The 14,264-nt window shown below is 39.3% G+C and overlaps 1 protein-coding gene across 2 annotated transcripts in view; it reads right to left on the reverse strand.

Moving 5' to 3' along the window:
* The window catches only part of EWSR1 (EWS RNA binding protein 1), a 29,274-nt gene that overhangs the window by 10,223 nt on the left and 4,787 nt on the right, over positions 1–14,264 (reverse strand). For both annotated transcript variants that reach the window (XM_080821388.1, XM_080821387.1), the window contains exons 3-8: positions 14,192–14,243; positions 12,782–12,905; positions 7,796–7,982; positions 5,617–5,784; positions 3,578–3,789; positions 2,389–2,569 (exon numbers count right to left, since the gene is read on the reverse strand). In XM_080821388.1, the coding sequence (XP_080677514.1) occupies positions 2,389–2,569; positions 3,578–3,789; positions 5,617–5,784; positions 7,796–7,982; positions 12,782–12,905; positions 14,192–14,243 (924 nt within the window). The remainder of the gene's footprint in view (positions 1–2,388; positions 2,570–3,577; positions 3,790–5,616; positions 5,785–7,795; positions 7,983–12,781; positions 12,906–14,191; positions 14,244–14,264) is intronic.

The raw sequence follows: 14,264 nt of genomic DNA on the forward strand, positions 1-14,264 counted from the left end.
TCATAAAGGTGCACCCTCAACCTCTCCTAGGGGAGAGCCAAGTGAGGCTTCCTAACAAGTCACAGAGTGTAATAAAGCAGGAGACAACCACATTAAACGCCTACAACACACATCAGAGGACGCATCCAGCCAATCTTCAGCATAAAGCCATACAATTCAGGGAACTAATGGATTTAACAATCGCTGTGAAAGGAGAATTTACAACAATTATCAAGGCTCAATAGACTGGGGGTGCAACTTTATAGACACATCAGTTGAGGACAGTGATGACAGCAGTATAAAATGACTGCCTTACATACTGTAAATTGGGGAAGGGAACATGATGGGTCTTTCTTATTTTTCCTTTAAGATTTAAATAAAGGCAGCTCCTCAGTGGGAGGCCCTGAGCTTTTTCTAACCAGTATTGCACCTTTAATACCTGAATATACAATTTCAAGCTGTTGCATGCAGCTTTGTTTCCTTTTTTAAAAGTACACACCATAAAATGTTCTCTCTCTTTAAACACAAAAGTTTACACTTTAATGTTACACAATTCTAGAGTATTATACCTCCTCTGGTTCATTACCAAATAACAAGTATGCAGTTACCAAAGTTACAGAAGGATTCCATTTATACAATGAATACATTTTGTTAAAAATATTCTATGTATATTTTTCCTCTCCATATGGACACCGTGTCTAGTCCCACTTTTCATTATGCTGCCGGCTGAGTACTGAGTACGGGTACTTTTTAAGTATTGAAGTGTATACAAGGCTCTCACTTTGTAACCTGTAGCATATAAATGCGACAAAGCATGTTAAAAAGTTTCCACGTTTAACAGCCAATGAAAATATCAAAATACTGAGGCAATGAAAAAGGGCATGTTAACAACATTGAGTGCCTTACCTGCAGAAGACACTGAAAACCATCACCACACCAGAGTAAAAAAGAGGGGAGGGGAGAATGCCCCTGTCCTGTCCCCAAGGGATCCAACCGACTGCTTCACAGTCAGTTGAAAAACCTATGGGGAAAGCCACGACTTTTCTATGGCTCCAGGAGAGACTTCTCGTCCAGAAAGAGGGGATCCCTCTACTAGCAAAATTAGTAGAATTATCACTTCTGGAGTATAAAAATGAATGAACTCGAAATTGGTTTTGCAATTGGAAAATACTAAGAATTCTAGGTGATTGGAGGAGACGTGATGATAGTAATTTCAAGTGTCTATTTTAAAACATCCATAAAGAAGTGAAACCTTTATAATGGAATGACATTCTCCAAATCAGTCTGATTTTACTTAATACCAAATTGTTCATCAATTTTTGTATGTTGTCAAGTAACTGTTTCTTCCAATAAAGATTTCACCAGACTTATAAGTTATGCAGAATATGCAGAACCATACTTTCAATCAGTTATCTTTCAATAGGATACAGATACGAGAACACAAAAATTAAAGATTAACTTTTTATCTAATTTTGAAGTCAACGTCTATAAAAAGAAACCCTACCCAATTTTTTCTTGAACCAATGGTGGCACCAAATCCAATTTACACTTAATATGTAACATTCTGCATAACTTTTTTTTACTAGTTTATATAGGGACAGAACACACACAGAACTAAACCTTCTGGATTATGTTAACCACCAACAGTATACCTCACCTTCATTAAAGTACAGACACCAGAAAGGGAAGAAGGGGTAGGACAAGGGAGGGGAGGGGCAGGCACAGATAGCAGGGTTATGTTATTGATCTAAACAAAGTTTTCTAAACCAGATTGTGCCATCAATCAAAATGGTCAAACCGATTTAGACTTTCCAAAATCTCCAATGGGGAGTGATCCTGTAACTATATACATTACTCTGCAAAAAGCTTTTAGACTTTTCTGTGTACCAGGTGCACTTCAGGCCATAGTTCAGGGGTTACGGGACCAAGATCTTCATCATTACGTTCAACAATTCCAAGTACAAACAGAAGTTGGGGACAAACATTGTGGAAAACAGCTCCATTCCTTTTCTGCAGTATATATACACCAGGTATTTCAAGACAACCATTCAGAGGTAATTAGTTAAAAACCTAGGGGTGTTAGAAGGGTTGTGTGTGTTCCATCCCAAATCTATTACCCACAGAGGCTTTTGACCTCTGGAAACCATGAAGGGAACTGAAAGCTCTTGTTTCAAAACCATTCTTTGTTCTCCCCAACCCAACGAAGTAGACTGGCAGGGAAAAAAGCAAACTGCCACTTAATCTATGCCACAAAGATGACATTTCCATGTTTTAGAAGATGGCCTGGGCTCAACTGATTGTCCATGGAAATGCAGAAATAAATTTCTTATGTCTTTCAGTCCCTTCTTTCCATTGAAAATCCTATGGATGAAACAAAATTAGGTAAAAGGAGAAAAGGTTTGCTCTTACCCCATTCCACCGCGTCCTCCTCCCCGCCCACCTCTGCTCATGCCTCCACGATCAAATCCCCCTCTTCCCCTGCCCCGGTTATCAGGGCCACTCATGCTCCGGTTTTCTCCTGGTCCGGAAAATCCTCCAGACTCCTGCCCATAAACACCCATGCTACTGGGGTGGTCCTGTCGGAATGAACCTGAGGAAAGAGTCACATCTGTAAGCCATGGACCAGCATTTGAACCACTGCCTGTCGTACTTTCTCCTGGAATCACAGAATGCTCAATTGCAAGGCACTAACCAAGGCACCATCTTCTTTAAACCTCACAAAGCACCTCTAATCATGTAGGATCTTTTAACTTTAACCAAAACTGCAGGTTCATCAGAGCTGAGGTAACCTTACATAGTTAGCCTGGGAAAAAACCACCCAAATAAGAAAAAGCCCTCTGGTCAACAGTTTACAGGGTTTTATATCCTACGATGCCTCCAAAAGCTGCTTCTTTAAACTACTCTCAAGAAACAAAAACCGGAGGCAGGTTTCTTAGGGCTTTAGTATGTTGCTGAAGCTTGGGCTCAATCGAGAAGCACTACTCATCTCGTAGCCGGAATGAAACATGCCCATGGATGGAGTTTCATTAAAAAACAACTATCCAGGTAAAAATTAAATTGTGAAGACAGTTTTGAGTTTTTGATTACTTCTCCATGTAAAACTAAGTGTTCTATGAGAAGAACCCCTCCCCCCCTTTTTTGCTTTATAGATGAAAAAAAACCAAACCCAAAATACAACATTTACTTGACCATCAAAACTGCAGTTTAAAAAAAAGAAAGAAAGAAAAAACCACACACAAAACTGCACTAGTCTTCAGAGCTATCTGTTCACGTCCTTTTAATGAGTTGGGGTGGGCAGGCCACAGGAATGCCAGCTTCACTCACTGTATGTAACACCTCCTCAGAGAGCAAGGATGGCATCTTAAAATGTTTTCTCTGGTTAGTTACAAGCTCTCTTTCTTTCTTTGCAAGGCCTACTACCAATTAAATTGGAGAAAAGCACTCAGGTCTTTAATGGGACATCCAAGCGGTTAGCTAGGATGTTATGTCCTAAAGATGCCCTGGAGTCCAAAAGTAAACAATGGTAAAGATCATTTCCCCATGTTCAGAAACTCCAAACATAATCATTCTTATTTGGTTTTCTCTCTTAGCAACTCACTCTGCTGCCCGTAGCTGCTGCTCTGTTGGCTATATTGACTTGGAGCCTGGCTGTAGGATCCAGTTTGGGGGGGATAACTAGTGGGCGGCTGCTGCCCATAGCTGCTTTGTTGACCATAGCTACTCTGCTGTCCATAGCTGCTCGGCTGCCCATAGGTGTTCTGCTGAGAGTAACTGCTCTGATCATAACTAGTCGGCTGTGTAGAGGAGTAGCTGAAAGAAAGAAAAAAAGGTTTTTAGGAAGGAGAGGGTTATTATTTCTTCAAGCCCCCTAAATATAAAAGATATTCATAGCACGTGACATAGAAACCCTTAAAAACACACTTTCTACAAATCAACAGTTTCAATTTAAAATAAGTGAATATTTTGGCATTCAGAACGAAGTTTTAAATGCAAAACAAGGGAAAACTATTAAAAACGAATCTATATCATTATATAACCCTTAAGAGTCTCCTCTTTTACCTCCCACTCTCTTAAAACCATAAGTAAATTCAAGGCAAATTTGGGAATATGGTGTTTCCTGCATTAAGGGAAGAATATGTGCACGTGCACACAGTGGAAAAGCCATGGAGGACCAAGTCTGCCTCCAACAATTCTTCAGTCACGACAGTGACCGTTCTGAAGGTACAGGCTGCCCGATGTGTGTGTGACCACACAAATATGGCAATCTTCTACTGACATCTGTCATTGTTTCGCTATACATTGTATACAGTTTTAAACTTTCAAACATGCCTGATCATCTACGAAATCTTAAGAAAAGATGGATAAGGAAATTTCAGAATCAAGGCACTATACAAGAGTATTAAGTGGGTCTTCATCTTTTGACATGACAACCACATGGCAGGGAACGGTTTTAACCAAGGGTACCGTCTTACGTAGAGATAAAGCTCAAAAGAACTGCTATTAAACTTTAGATGAACTATGGAAATGAAAATAAAGACACTGTATTTAAAAGTACAACTAAACTAAGCCGCTATCCTATCTCCCAACATGGCTGTACGGACTCAACAGCTTCTCTTCACTGAGTGTAGTGTTTATTCAACGGGCCAGATCAACCACCCCCAGCAGCACAGGCACAGGTGGGCTCTGCGGAAGAACTGCTGTAAGCCCCGCCCACGGATGCTCCACGATGTATACTTACCGAGTCAGCTGTATTTTGTTCTCAAACCTGTTCACACCTGCTGCACTTTCATGTGTAAACCAATGACACTGAGTGCAAAAAAGGGAAGTGCTACCTCTAGCAAAACTAAGTTAACACTTTAGGAAACAATTCAGACAGTTCATTTGAAAAATTGCTTCTAATTAAATATAAGTGAGAAAACTTGAAATTCTTCCTCTACTTTACAAGAAATCCAAACGAGATTCTGTAGCTGTTAGGGTGGTTAACTTAGGACAGAGAGTACAGGATAAATCTGTAGATGAAAGGTCCTGGACCAATCATTAAAAGACTTATGCATGGGGGTGCCTGGGTGGCTCAGCAGGTTAAGCGTCTGCCTTTGGCTCAGGTCACGATCCCAGGGTCCTGGGATCGAGCCCTACACTGGGCTCCCTGCTCAGCAAGAAGCCTGCCCTCTCCCTCTCCCCCTGCTTGTGCTCTCTGTCAAAGAAATAAAATATTAAAAAAAGAGTTGTGTGTAAATGGACCTCAAGTGAGGTTAAACATAAAATGATTAAAATGAAGTTTCTTTCTTTTCATGTCTTCCACTTTACCCATCCTAACTGCACTGGAGGTGGCTTCTGCGGCTGGGTTTACCTGCTTTCATATACTTGTTTCTCATCCGTCTGAATTAACTAAAAGAGCGAAATTAAAAGGAAGAACATAGAGTGGTAAAAATGTTTTTGTTTGTGTTTAGAGAAGGAGTTACTGACTGCCAACCTAAGACTGAGGTTTTAATGTAACAATCTGTGGTCAGGCTCATCACTGGGAGTCAGATAACCTATTTCACCTGAGGAAGAAGCAAGCTGGTCAATAGCCTGAAAAAAAAAAAAAAACAACTGTTACTCTACTAGCTCGCTGGCTGTGCGAACAAAGATACTGACCTGGTAGGAGGATAAGATGGTGGTGCCGTGACTGGCTGCATGGGGTAGCTCCCAGGTACCTGGGGATAACTGTAGTTACTCTGTCCATATCCTAGGCTGGGCTGGTTGTAACCCCCTGTGCTAGATTGAGGTTGACTAGTCTCAGCGGGTTTGTTACCATCCTGCGGTCTAAAAGGAGAAATAAAAAAGTAAGTCTTTTTCCCCCTCAGCCACAAAAGTGGGTGAGAACTCTATAACCTCTGAGCAACATGCAATGTTAGGACTGAGCTTGGAAGTAAATACAATCGTCAACTGAATTCCATCAAACCCAGTCTTGGTCCAACTGTATTTGCTGGAAGAGAACACTAAGAAAGAGGGAGAATTAATCACATCCACAGATGAGATACCAACATGTTCCACTCGTTCCACTGCTACCAAAGGCAGTTACAGTATTTTCTATTGCCAATTTCAGTGATCTGGGAGGGGAGGTGATTTGTTAGGGAAGAAAATTCTTTTTTTCCAAAAGGGACTACTGAAGACAGACAAGAAATTTTGACAATAATGTAAAGTGTCATGTTAAAGTAACATTTATATAAGTTCACAGCATTTATAAATTTGGATTATTGTGAGTTTAAGTTTCTCATTTATTAAGAACAGACCTGAAAATACATTTCCTAGCTTGGACTGCCATAAATAAATCTAACTTTGCCTGAAAGTCTCCATATGGAAATACCAGAATAGGGGAGGGAATCATCCCCTCCAGCCCCAGCTCCCAGCAATGCTTGGATGAATTGGGAAATATTAAATAATAAAAACCAATCCCAGTCCCAAAGGAAAAAAACAAAACAAAATCCCCAGGGTTTTCTATTACCTTTTAGCCCTAACAGTCTGCAACAAGACTGTAGCAAAGTGAGCTTCAGCTATCGTAAGCACACCCTCAAGAAGCAGGCAAACCAGATAAGGATGTGGAAGTACTGGTTGCTCCAGAGCTGAAAAAGGTCACAAGCCCCCTCTTTCCAGTGGAAAAAGGAGTAGCTGACACTGATCATGAGATGGTTTTAAAGTGGTAAGGACTGAAAATCAAGGAAAAAAAGGAGCCCCCCCTTCCAATAATTAAAAAACAAAAACAATTGATATATAACTCCCCACTCCAGCTATGGCTTGGATATACTGTTGCAATGGATCATCAAATGGGACTTCAAACAGCTGGTAACATTCTGAAATGCCTAGGTCAACTGAAAGGGAACCCTACAGGAATCAGTTAGTTTAGTCTAGCTACTGCACAGGATCTCTAGTAGATGTAAACTACTAAGTAGCTCTGATTACTCACTGTGCACTTTGGAAGTAATTTCATGAGTGTTTGCCAGAGCTAAGTTCTTACCTCTACAGTAGGCAAAAAGTCTAGGTTACAAGTTGATCTCTTGTTTATTCCCTAAAAAGTCTTCTTTCAAATCAGAATTCAATGTTCCTTCAAGACTGTATGCAGAAGCCACCTATGTGCATTGCCTAAAGCAAAGACCTGAAATCTTCTGTTAAGTAATAATCAATACTATTTACCTGCTCATTAGTCATGGAGTATGAAACTGTCTGCCCAAATATTCACCCCAAAGCAAGGTACCCACTTAAGAATATATACTTGCCTACGATATTTAGATGACCAAGCCACTACATAATACAGAAAAAAAATGTCAATTCTTTCCACCAAGACACAAGTGTATGACTTCCCACCTCCCCTGTACTGTGAACTGCCGTGTTTTTCCCAAAGAGAAAGCTATTATCCATTTACAAAGTCAATAAAACCAAAAGTACAATTCTATCAGTTGTTCTGTTGTGAAGGAAAACACATACTCCATTTTTTTTTTCTGGGTTTGGTAAAGTAAATACAATAGTCTCCTCCTACCCTAGAAGGTCACTCTTCTGAAACTGGATGTCTAGAAACTAGACATCTGGCCAATGACATTCCTCATCTTGGCCCCTGGATGGCACCATTTCTCTACTAAATGGAGAACAATGTGTCTGTGATGCGTCCTAAAGCATTACTGTGATGACTATAAGCACACAGTGAATCTCTAAAGGTAAGTATGTTAAGAGTGACCATTAAAAAGGAAAGAAGTCCTGGAATCTCTAATTGTGCATAATTGCTCTTTCCCGAAATAGGCTGATATGCCCTAGTGTAGGAACTAGGGGAGTGTGGCCTTACCTTGCAGGTGCAGTGGCTGCCGGCTGCTGCCCATAGGCTGGGTAAGCAGGTTGAGTGCCATAAGCAGACTGAGCTGCATAGGAGGCCTGGGTGGTAGTGACCGTAGCAGTGGTGGTATCGTAAGCACCAGTGCCATACCCCTGGACAGGCTGGCTGTATGCCTGGGGGGCAGTTGGAGTAGTATAACCTAGAACAAAAGAGAACTACATCAGATTTCTGGCTCCTCAGAGAGCTGCCTAGACACTTGTTAACAAAACAATTTGTAAACCACCTACTTTAAACCATCAAAATATTTAGCCCCTTTAAATACTTCTCCCTCCACTATGAGTAGCAACCAACCAATATTTAAAGCTTAAATTGTTTGAAAGTACCTAGTTTTCAGCATAGCACTCTCTTCAGCTCTAAAATCATACCTAACAGAAAGGAGGAAACAGTGTATACTACAGAAAGTGTTAGTACAGAAAACAAGGTTCCTGCTGCACCTTCCCCTCTGGATTCAACAGGAGAAAAGTCTGCTTTTGGGGATCCTATACTGGTCTTGCTAGCAGGTCTTCTGAACAATTTCAACTAGTTAAGTACCCCAAAAAACTCTCAAGCAGGAATAAAATGTCCCAGAAAGGAAAAAGCAATGACACATTGCTAAAACAGCTAAATATGATGATCCAGGTAATAGTTCTAGCATTAAAACCTGTAATTTGGAATTATTTTTCATTCAGTCCCAAGCATTCCAATATGGGCAGTTCATGTTTAATTAAAGGAAGCTGAAATCCCAGAGAACATGTGTTTAATTGTCCATGGGAGATGTCCAAGAACTACTTTTGTTCCAGGTAACAACTAAAAAGATGCTTGCTACCAGCAGTAAATTTTGAAATGGCACTTGAATAAGATACTACAAATTACACTTGCTTAAGAATAACTAAGACAGATTATCTTATTTGACCTTTCTGTAAATGAGTTTAATTAAACTTAATACCTCCCAAATAAACCTTTAAAATGTAAATGTTTTTCACATGATGAAACCATCTAAGATTCTAGGCTTGTCATCAAATTACCCACCCTCCATTCCTTTCTTATTTACCCATCACAAGCAAAAAAGTCTTTTTCCTGTTTGGAAATATTGAAAGTAGACCCTAGAGCTAGCCATGCTGGTCCCCTAACCAGGTATCCCAAAGACCTGCTGCATTCAGAGGTATGAGGCAAACCAAGGTAGGTTCCTTCCTGCCTCTACCAGACCAGACAGGGATGCAGACCCTTTCATCTGGAACTTGGGCTTGCACTGTGACAAAAGTCCCCCCCCTCCCCGTATCTGCAGCTCCTAACCTGAATTCTCATTCTGTGAGATGTGTCATAACCTTTCCTGGTGCTGGGCTCTTCTGACTCCTTCTAATGGTCAGTGAGCACAACAAACTAGCCATGCAATAAAAAAGTTGGGTCTAGTTCCCAGCATTTACATCCACCCAAAAGTAGTCTACATCTCACTAAAGTATAAGAGTTTCAGTACTTAGAGCAAATCTTGAATTGAGATGGCTCATTTTAGTTAAAATTTAGGCCTTAAACTTCAGTTAGGATTAAGTGTCCTCATTATACATACAACTTACTAGTCAACAACAAACACCAACTTCTCTTTTTACATAAGTGTCACCTCCTGTAGCACACAGTGTAATACTTTTTTTCTCCATTCCAAACATTTTAGGGAAATTCTGAAATTAATTATACACAAAGACAATAATTTCCTTCTCAAAACTGCTAGGCTGAAATATGTAAGAAAGCATTAACGCACAAAACAGAGAACCTCAAGCAATGAAGTTTTTTGAGTTGGCAAGTCATCCATCTGTTTATTTAATTTAAAAGTGCTTCGCAGGGGCGCCTGGGTGGCTCAATGGGTTAAGCCTCTGCCCTGCCCTCGGCTCAGGTCATGATCTCAGGGTCCTAGGATTGAGCCCCGCATCTGGCTCTCTGCTTGACAGGGAGCCTGCTTCCCCCGACATCTCTCTGCCTGCCTCTCTGCCTACTTGTGATCTGTCAAATAAATAAATAAAATCTTAAAAAAAAAAAAAAAAAGTGCTTTGCGGAGTCCTAATGTCAACCATGTAAAGCACTCATTTATTTAAATTTAACTGGAATCTAATTCCACCTACCCCATTACTCCTACACAGATTTTTCCCCCTACATGATGACAAGACCATCTATAAGATTCACAAGGGCAATTAAAAACAACAACAGCAACAACAACAAAGACTGATCAGGGAAATAACCAATATTATAAAACTATACAGTAACTGTTAGAGCCTTGGAGTGCTAAAGATTACGGTAATAGACACTGGGTTAATTAATAATCTTTAATTAATCTCTAGTATGCACACAAACAGCCAGGCAAATGAGCAAAAATTAACAGAGCAAAATGATTTAATGACAATAAAAAAGACCAATGGCAAAAGACAACACATCTACTCTGTGCTGACGACTTTAAGGAAAAAGGTAGTAAACATTACACAAATCAACCAAAATTTTTGTTTAACTTCAACAGTAAAAACTAAAGTTTCTATTCTAACTAATGAAATGAGAATTTATATGGCCACTTTCTGTTAAAGCCTAATTTAAAAAATTCTATTAGGAGAAAAGGGTCTTTTTCTACATTCTGCTCAATAATTATCCAATGACTTTTATGTGTAAAGACTGCATGAAGTAAGGAAAAAGGTGTGTTTGAAGCCACTTACTAACTGTGAGAGTCCTAACTTAGTTTGGTTCAGCCTCAGTATGCCCATCCGGTTTAATTCCGGTCTCTACACTCCAAAGGTTGATGGGAGCATTAAGGGAGGTATGTATGGTTCTCCATAAACTATAAAATCCATGAAACAGTCCTTATTAAGTACAGTCTCCTGCTCATCAAAGTCACTGGTTTCTGTATCAGAATGTCCTACGTTTGTGTGCTCACAGTGGGACTTGTTCACTTAATGACAATGAGGAACACAGGACTCTAAAGAACCTAGAACACCCCTGTGTTTCCTATAAATGACTTTATCATATCCCTATAAAATGATCTAGAAATGCCAAAGGCTTAATCTAAGCTGTATTATTTATCTTCAAATGATACTTATTTTTAAAAATGAGGGAAAGCTGGGGTGCCTTGGTGGCTCAGTCAGTTAAGTGTCTGCCTTTGCCTCAGGTCATGATCCCAGGGTCTGGGATCCAGCCCCACATCAAGTTCCCTGCTCAGCAGGGAGCCTGCTTCTTCCTCTCCCTCTGCCTGCCACTCCCCTTGCTTGTGCATACTCTGTCAAAATAAAGAAATAAAACCTTACAAAAAAAATGAGGGAAGGTGGTCAAAAACTACAAACTTTTGGTTGCAAAATAAAAATATTCAGGGATGTAACCTACAGCATGGTGATTATAGTTAATAAACTGTATTGTGTATTTTAAAGTTGATCAGAGAATAGCCTTGGATGTTCTCACTGCAAGAAAAAAAGTTTGTTAACTGTGTGTGCCAATGGATGTTAACTAGATTTTCTGTGGTAATCATTTCACAACATAAACAAATATGGGATCATTAGGCTGTATACCTAAACCTCTTATTATGTATCAATCATAATCTATAAAAAATTAAAATAGCTTGAACATGTAAAGTTCAGTCTCACAATTTCAAAATTCTGTGCTAAAAATCCACACTGTATAGTTCTAGCTCCAGCTTTTCCTTCAGTTGCAGCTAACACCAGCAGAAGTGTAAATAATTCCCATCCTATTTGAGATATGCATTAGTTACACAGATTAGGAAATACTGCCCATCAAATCCAGGACACTGTCACTCAAGGACATAAATTACAGATACAGATTTTTCCCCTACTAAAGACTCTGAGATAAGTTTACGTGTTAACTTAGGGAATTGAAAATAGTTTGAAAAAAAGAGTTTTTATGTTTTTAAGACTTTTGTATTCAATATTCCCTTCTAATAATAAAGACAGGAATGGGTGGATAGGAAGAAGGTAGGGTTTCTAAAAATGTTACAAAGCAGCACTAAACGTAAAAATTCTTATAAGTTTTTCACATACTCCACTCAATCCTAGTATAGGATACAATTTATTCTAATTCTCAGAATAGTTTATCTTTTAGCTCCCCGGAATGCTGTTCTTTAACACACACTATGAATTAAAATAATTAACATTTAAAACAAAAAATAAAATGTATCTGGACTGGAAACCAACCAAGAGACAAACATTACATGCAGGGTGGCGGTCTGTTCCTCTAAATAAATCTACTCATGCAATCTATCCTTCAGGGAATAGGGGGGAATCAGCTGGGGAACAGTCATCTAAAATACCTTTGGGAAAGTGAACAACTATTATTAAGGCCTGACACAAAATAATGTAAAATAAAGCAAAACCTCTCCCAAAATCACAAAAAGAAAAGAACATGGATCTGTGAATGGCACCTGAAGCAATTTCCCATTAGCACCTTGTGTGTGATGTTAGAAAGTTTGAGGGTTAAACAGATGAAAACACCTAAAGGGTCAACATTACAAGGTTAGACAAGATGGAAAGCATTTCCCATGCAAGAATGAGCAGGATAGTCAAACCTGTACTGGTCCCTTCTACTGTGGAAAGCACAAAACAAAAAGTAGAGGGTACACTATCAGATGAAGCAAACAGATGTGAAAATCAGTTTGATTTTAAGCAGCTCACTTTAAGAAGGCTCTTTCTTACCCAGTATTACCATTAGCACAATCTTTTACATATTCTCCATTTTGTTATAAGATTATTCGATACACTGAAATAGTTAAAAGGAAATTATCCCACCCACATTCTTTCAGAAATCCTTCAGAAGACTATAAGGGAACGGTGTGGCGGGGGGGGGGGGAGCTCCATCTAAGAATAAAGGATCCTCAGATGCCATGGTATGGAAAAGAATATACACCTGAGGGCATACATAACAAGATTCTTGGCAAACACCCCAGTGGCTATGATCTAAAAGTCTCTCCAAGGCAGGCCTTACCAGCAGGAGGCTGTCCATAAGAAGTTGCATAGGCGGTCTGCCCATAGGTAGCAGTGGTCTGAGCCTGGGTATAGCTGACATCAGTGGGCTGTCCATAGGTTCCATAACTTTGCTGCCCATATGCCTGCTCAAAGAAAATGAATGCAAGTTCATATATAAACCTTGTATTTTAGTAAAAAAAAAAAAAAAAAAGAACGACTTAGAACTAAGAACTAAGTCTCTAAATTGGAAGAATCAAAGCCAGAGCTACTGCTTTCTAGTAAACATTGTAAAAAAAGACAAGTGATCACAGTATCATGAATGCTTCCTTTCCCTTACCTAATCCACTTGTATTTTTATAAACTTAACTACAAAAAAGTTCCTGAGATAATGAGGTAAACTCTCAGTTAACTATACAGGAGATTAACAAGACACTCTCAAGGGATGGGCAATAACAGAACAGGTGTGTAATTGCCAGCACTTAGTGTAGCACCGTTTTTAGCAACTGGAGACAAATGTTAGGAAGACAAAATGAATCAAGAGAAAGAAAAGGAAAATGGGATTAAAATCTGTTAGTTTGAAAACCAGATTTTCAGCTTGACCTAAATAAAAACTTAAAAACCTTAAAAACTTACACCACTTCAAAGAAAATGAACCAGAACACTGCAAGTCTCCTTAAGGTTAACATATCAAAAACTGTCTTTTGAACTTGGACATCAGTAATCTGGCAAGGAATGAGGTATTCTTCCAGCTATCAGCATGATCACATTCTAGATTTGAATGACCAGTTATGTAAGACCTGTCAGAGGCATCACACATCTGTCTGTCCTAGAATATTTCAATGGCAGTTATTAGTACCCATTTTATGTCACTGACAATTTCAGAATTCGAAGTGGTCTTGAGAACACTAGGATGCTAATTTCTAGAATCTGTTGGCCTAGGCTTTTAAACACAAACTCATGTACTGGAAAGGGCTCAGAAGCTCTGTAGCTAGGCAGCCATATAGAGCTGACCCTGTCATTTACTATGTGGCCACTGGCAAATGACCTCTCTTTGTGCTGCAATTTTTTCATTTGCAAAATGTCCTAATAACATCTTCTTCTGCAGAACTACTATAAAACTAAATTAAATTAATTTAAACATAATACAATATGTAAAAGGACCAACTAACTACTGAGCAGGGCACTGAACTTGAGAAATGATACTAGAAAGGTGCGGAGAGCTAGCAACTCCCAGTTTGGGGATGGTGTCATTTATAATGGCACTCCCACCGTGGAATTATAAAACACCTGAGAACTTTAATGATAATAAGCACATCACATTTTCCTAGTACCTGATTTTTAAAAAAGAGCTGTACTAGCTGTTGTTTTAATGGATGACAGAAATACTTTGTTTTGGGATATAACCACATCCAAATAACTTAAAGATTACCTGGGTGGTCTGTGCATATCCTTGAGTGGGTTGGGCGGTGTATGCACTGTAGCTGTAAAAGAAATTAAACGCA

The sequence above is a fragment of the Martes martes genome, assembly GCF_963455335.1.
Source record: "Martes martes genome assembly, chromosome: 13".
NCBI lineage: Eukaryota > Metazoa > Chordata > Mammalia > Carnivora > Mustelidae > Martes > Martes martes.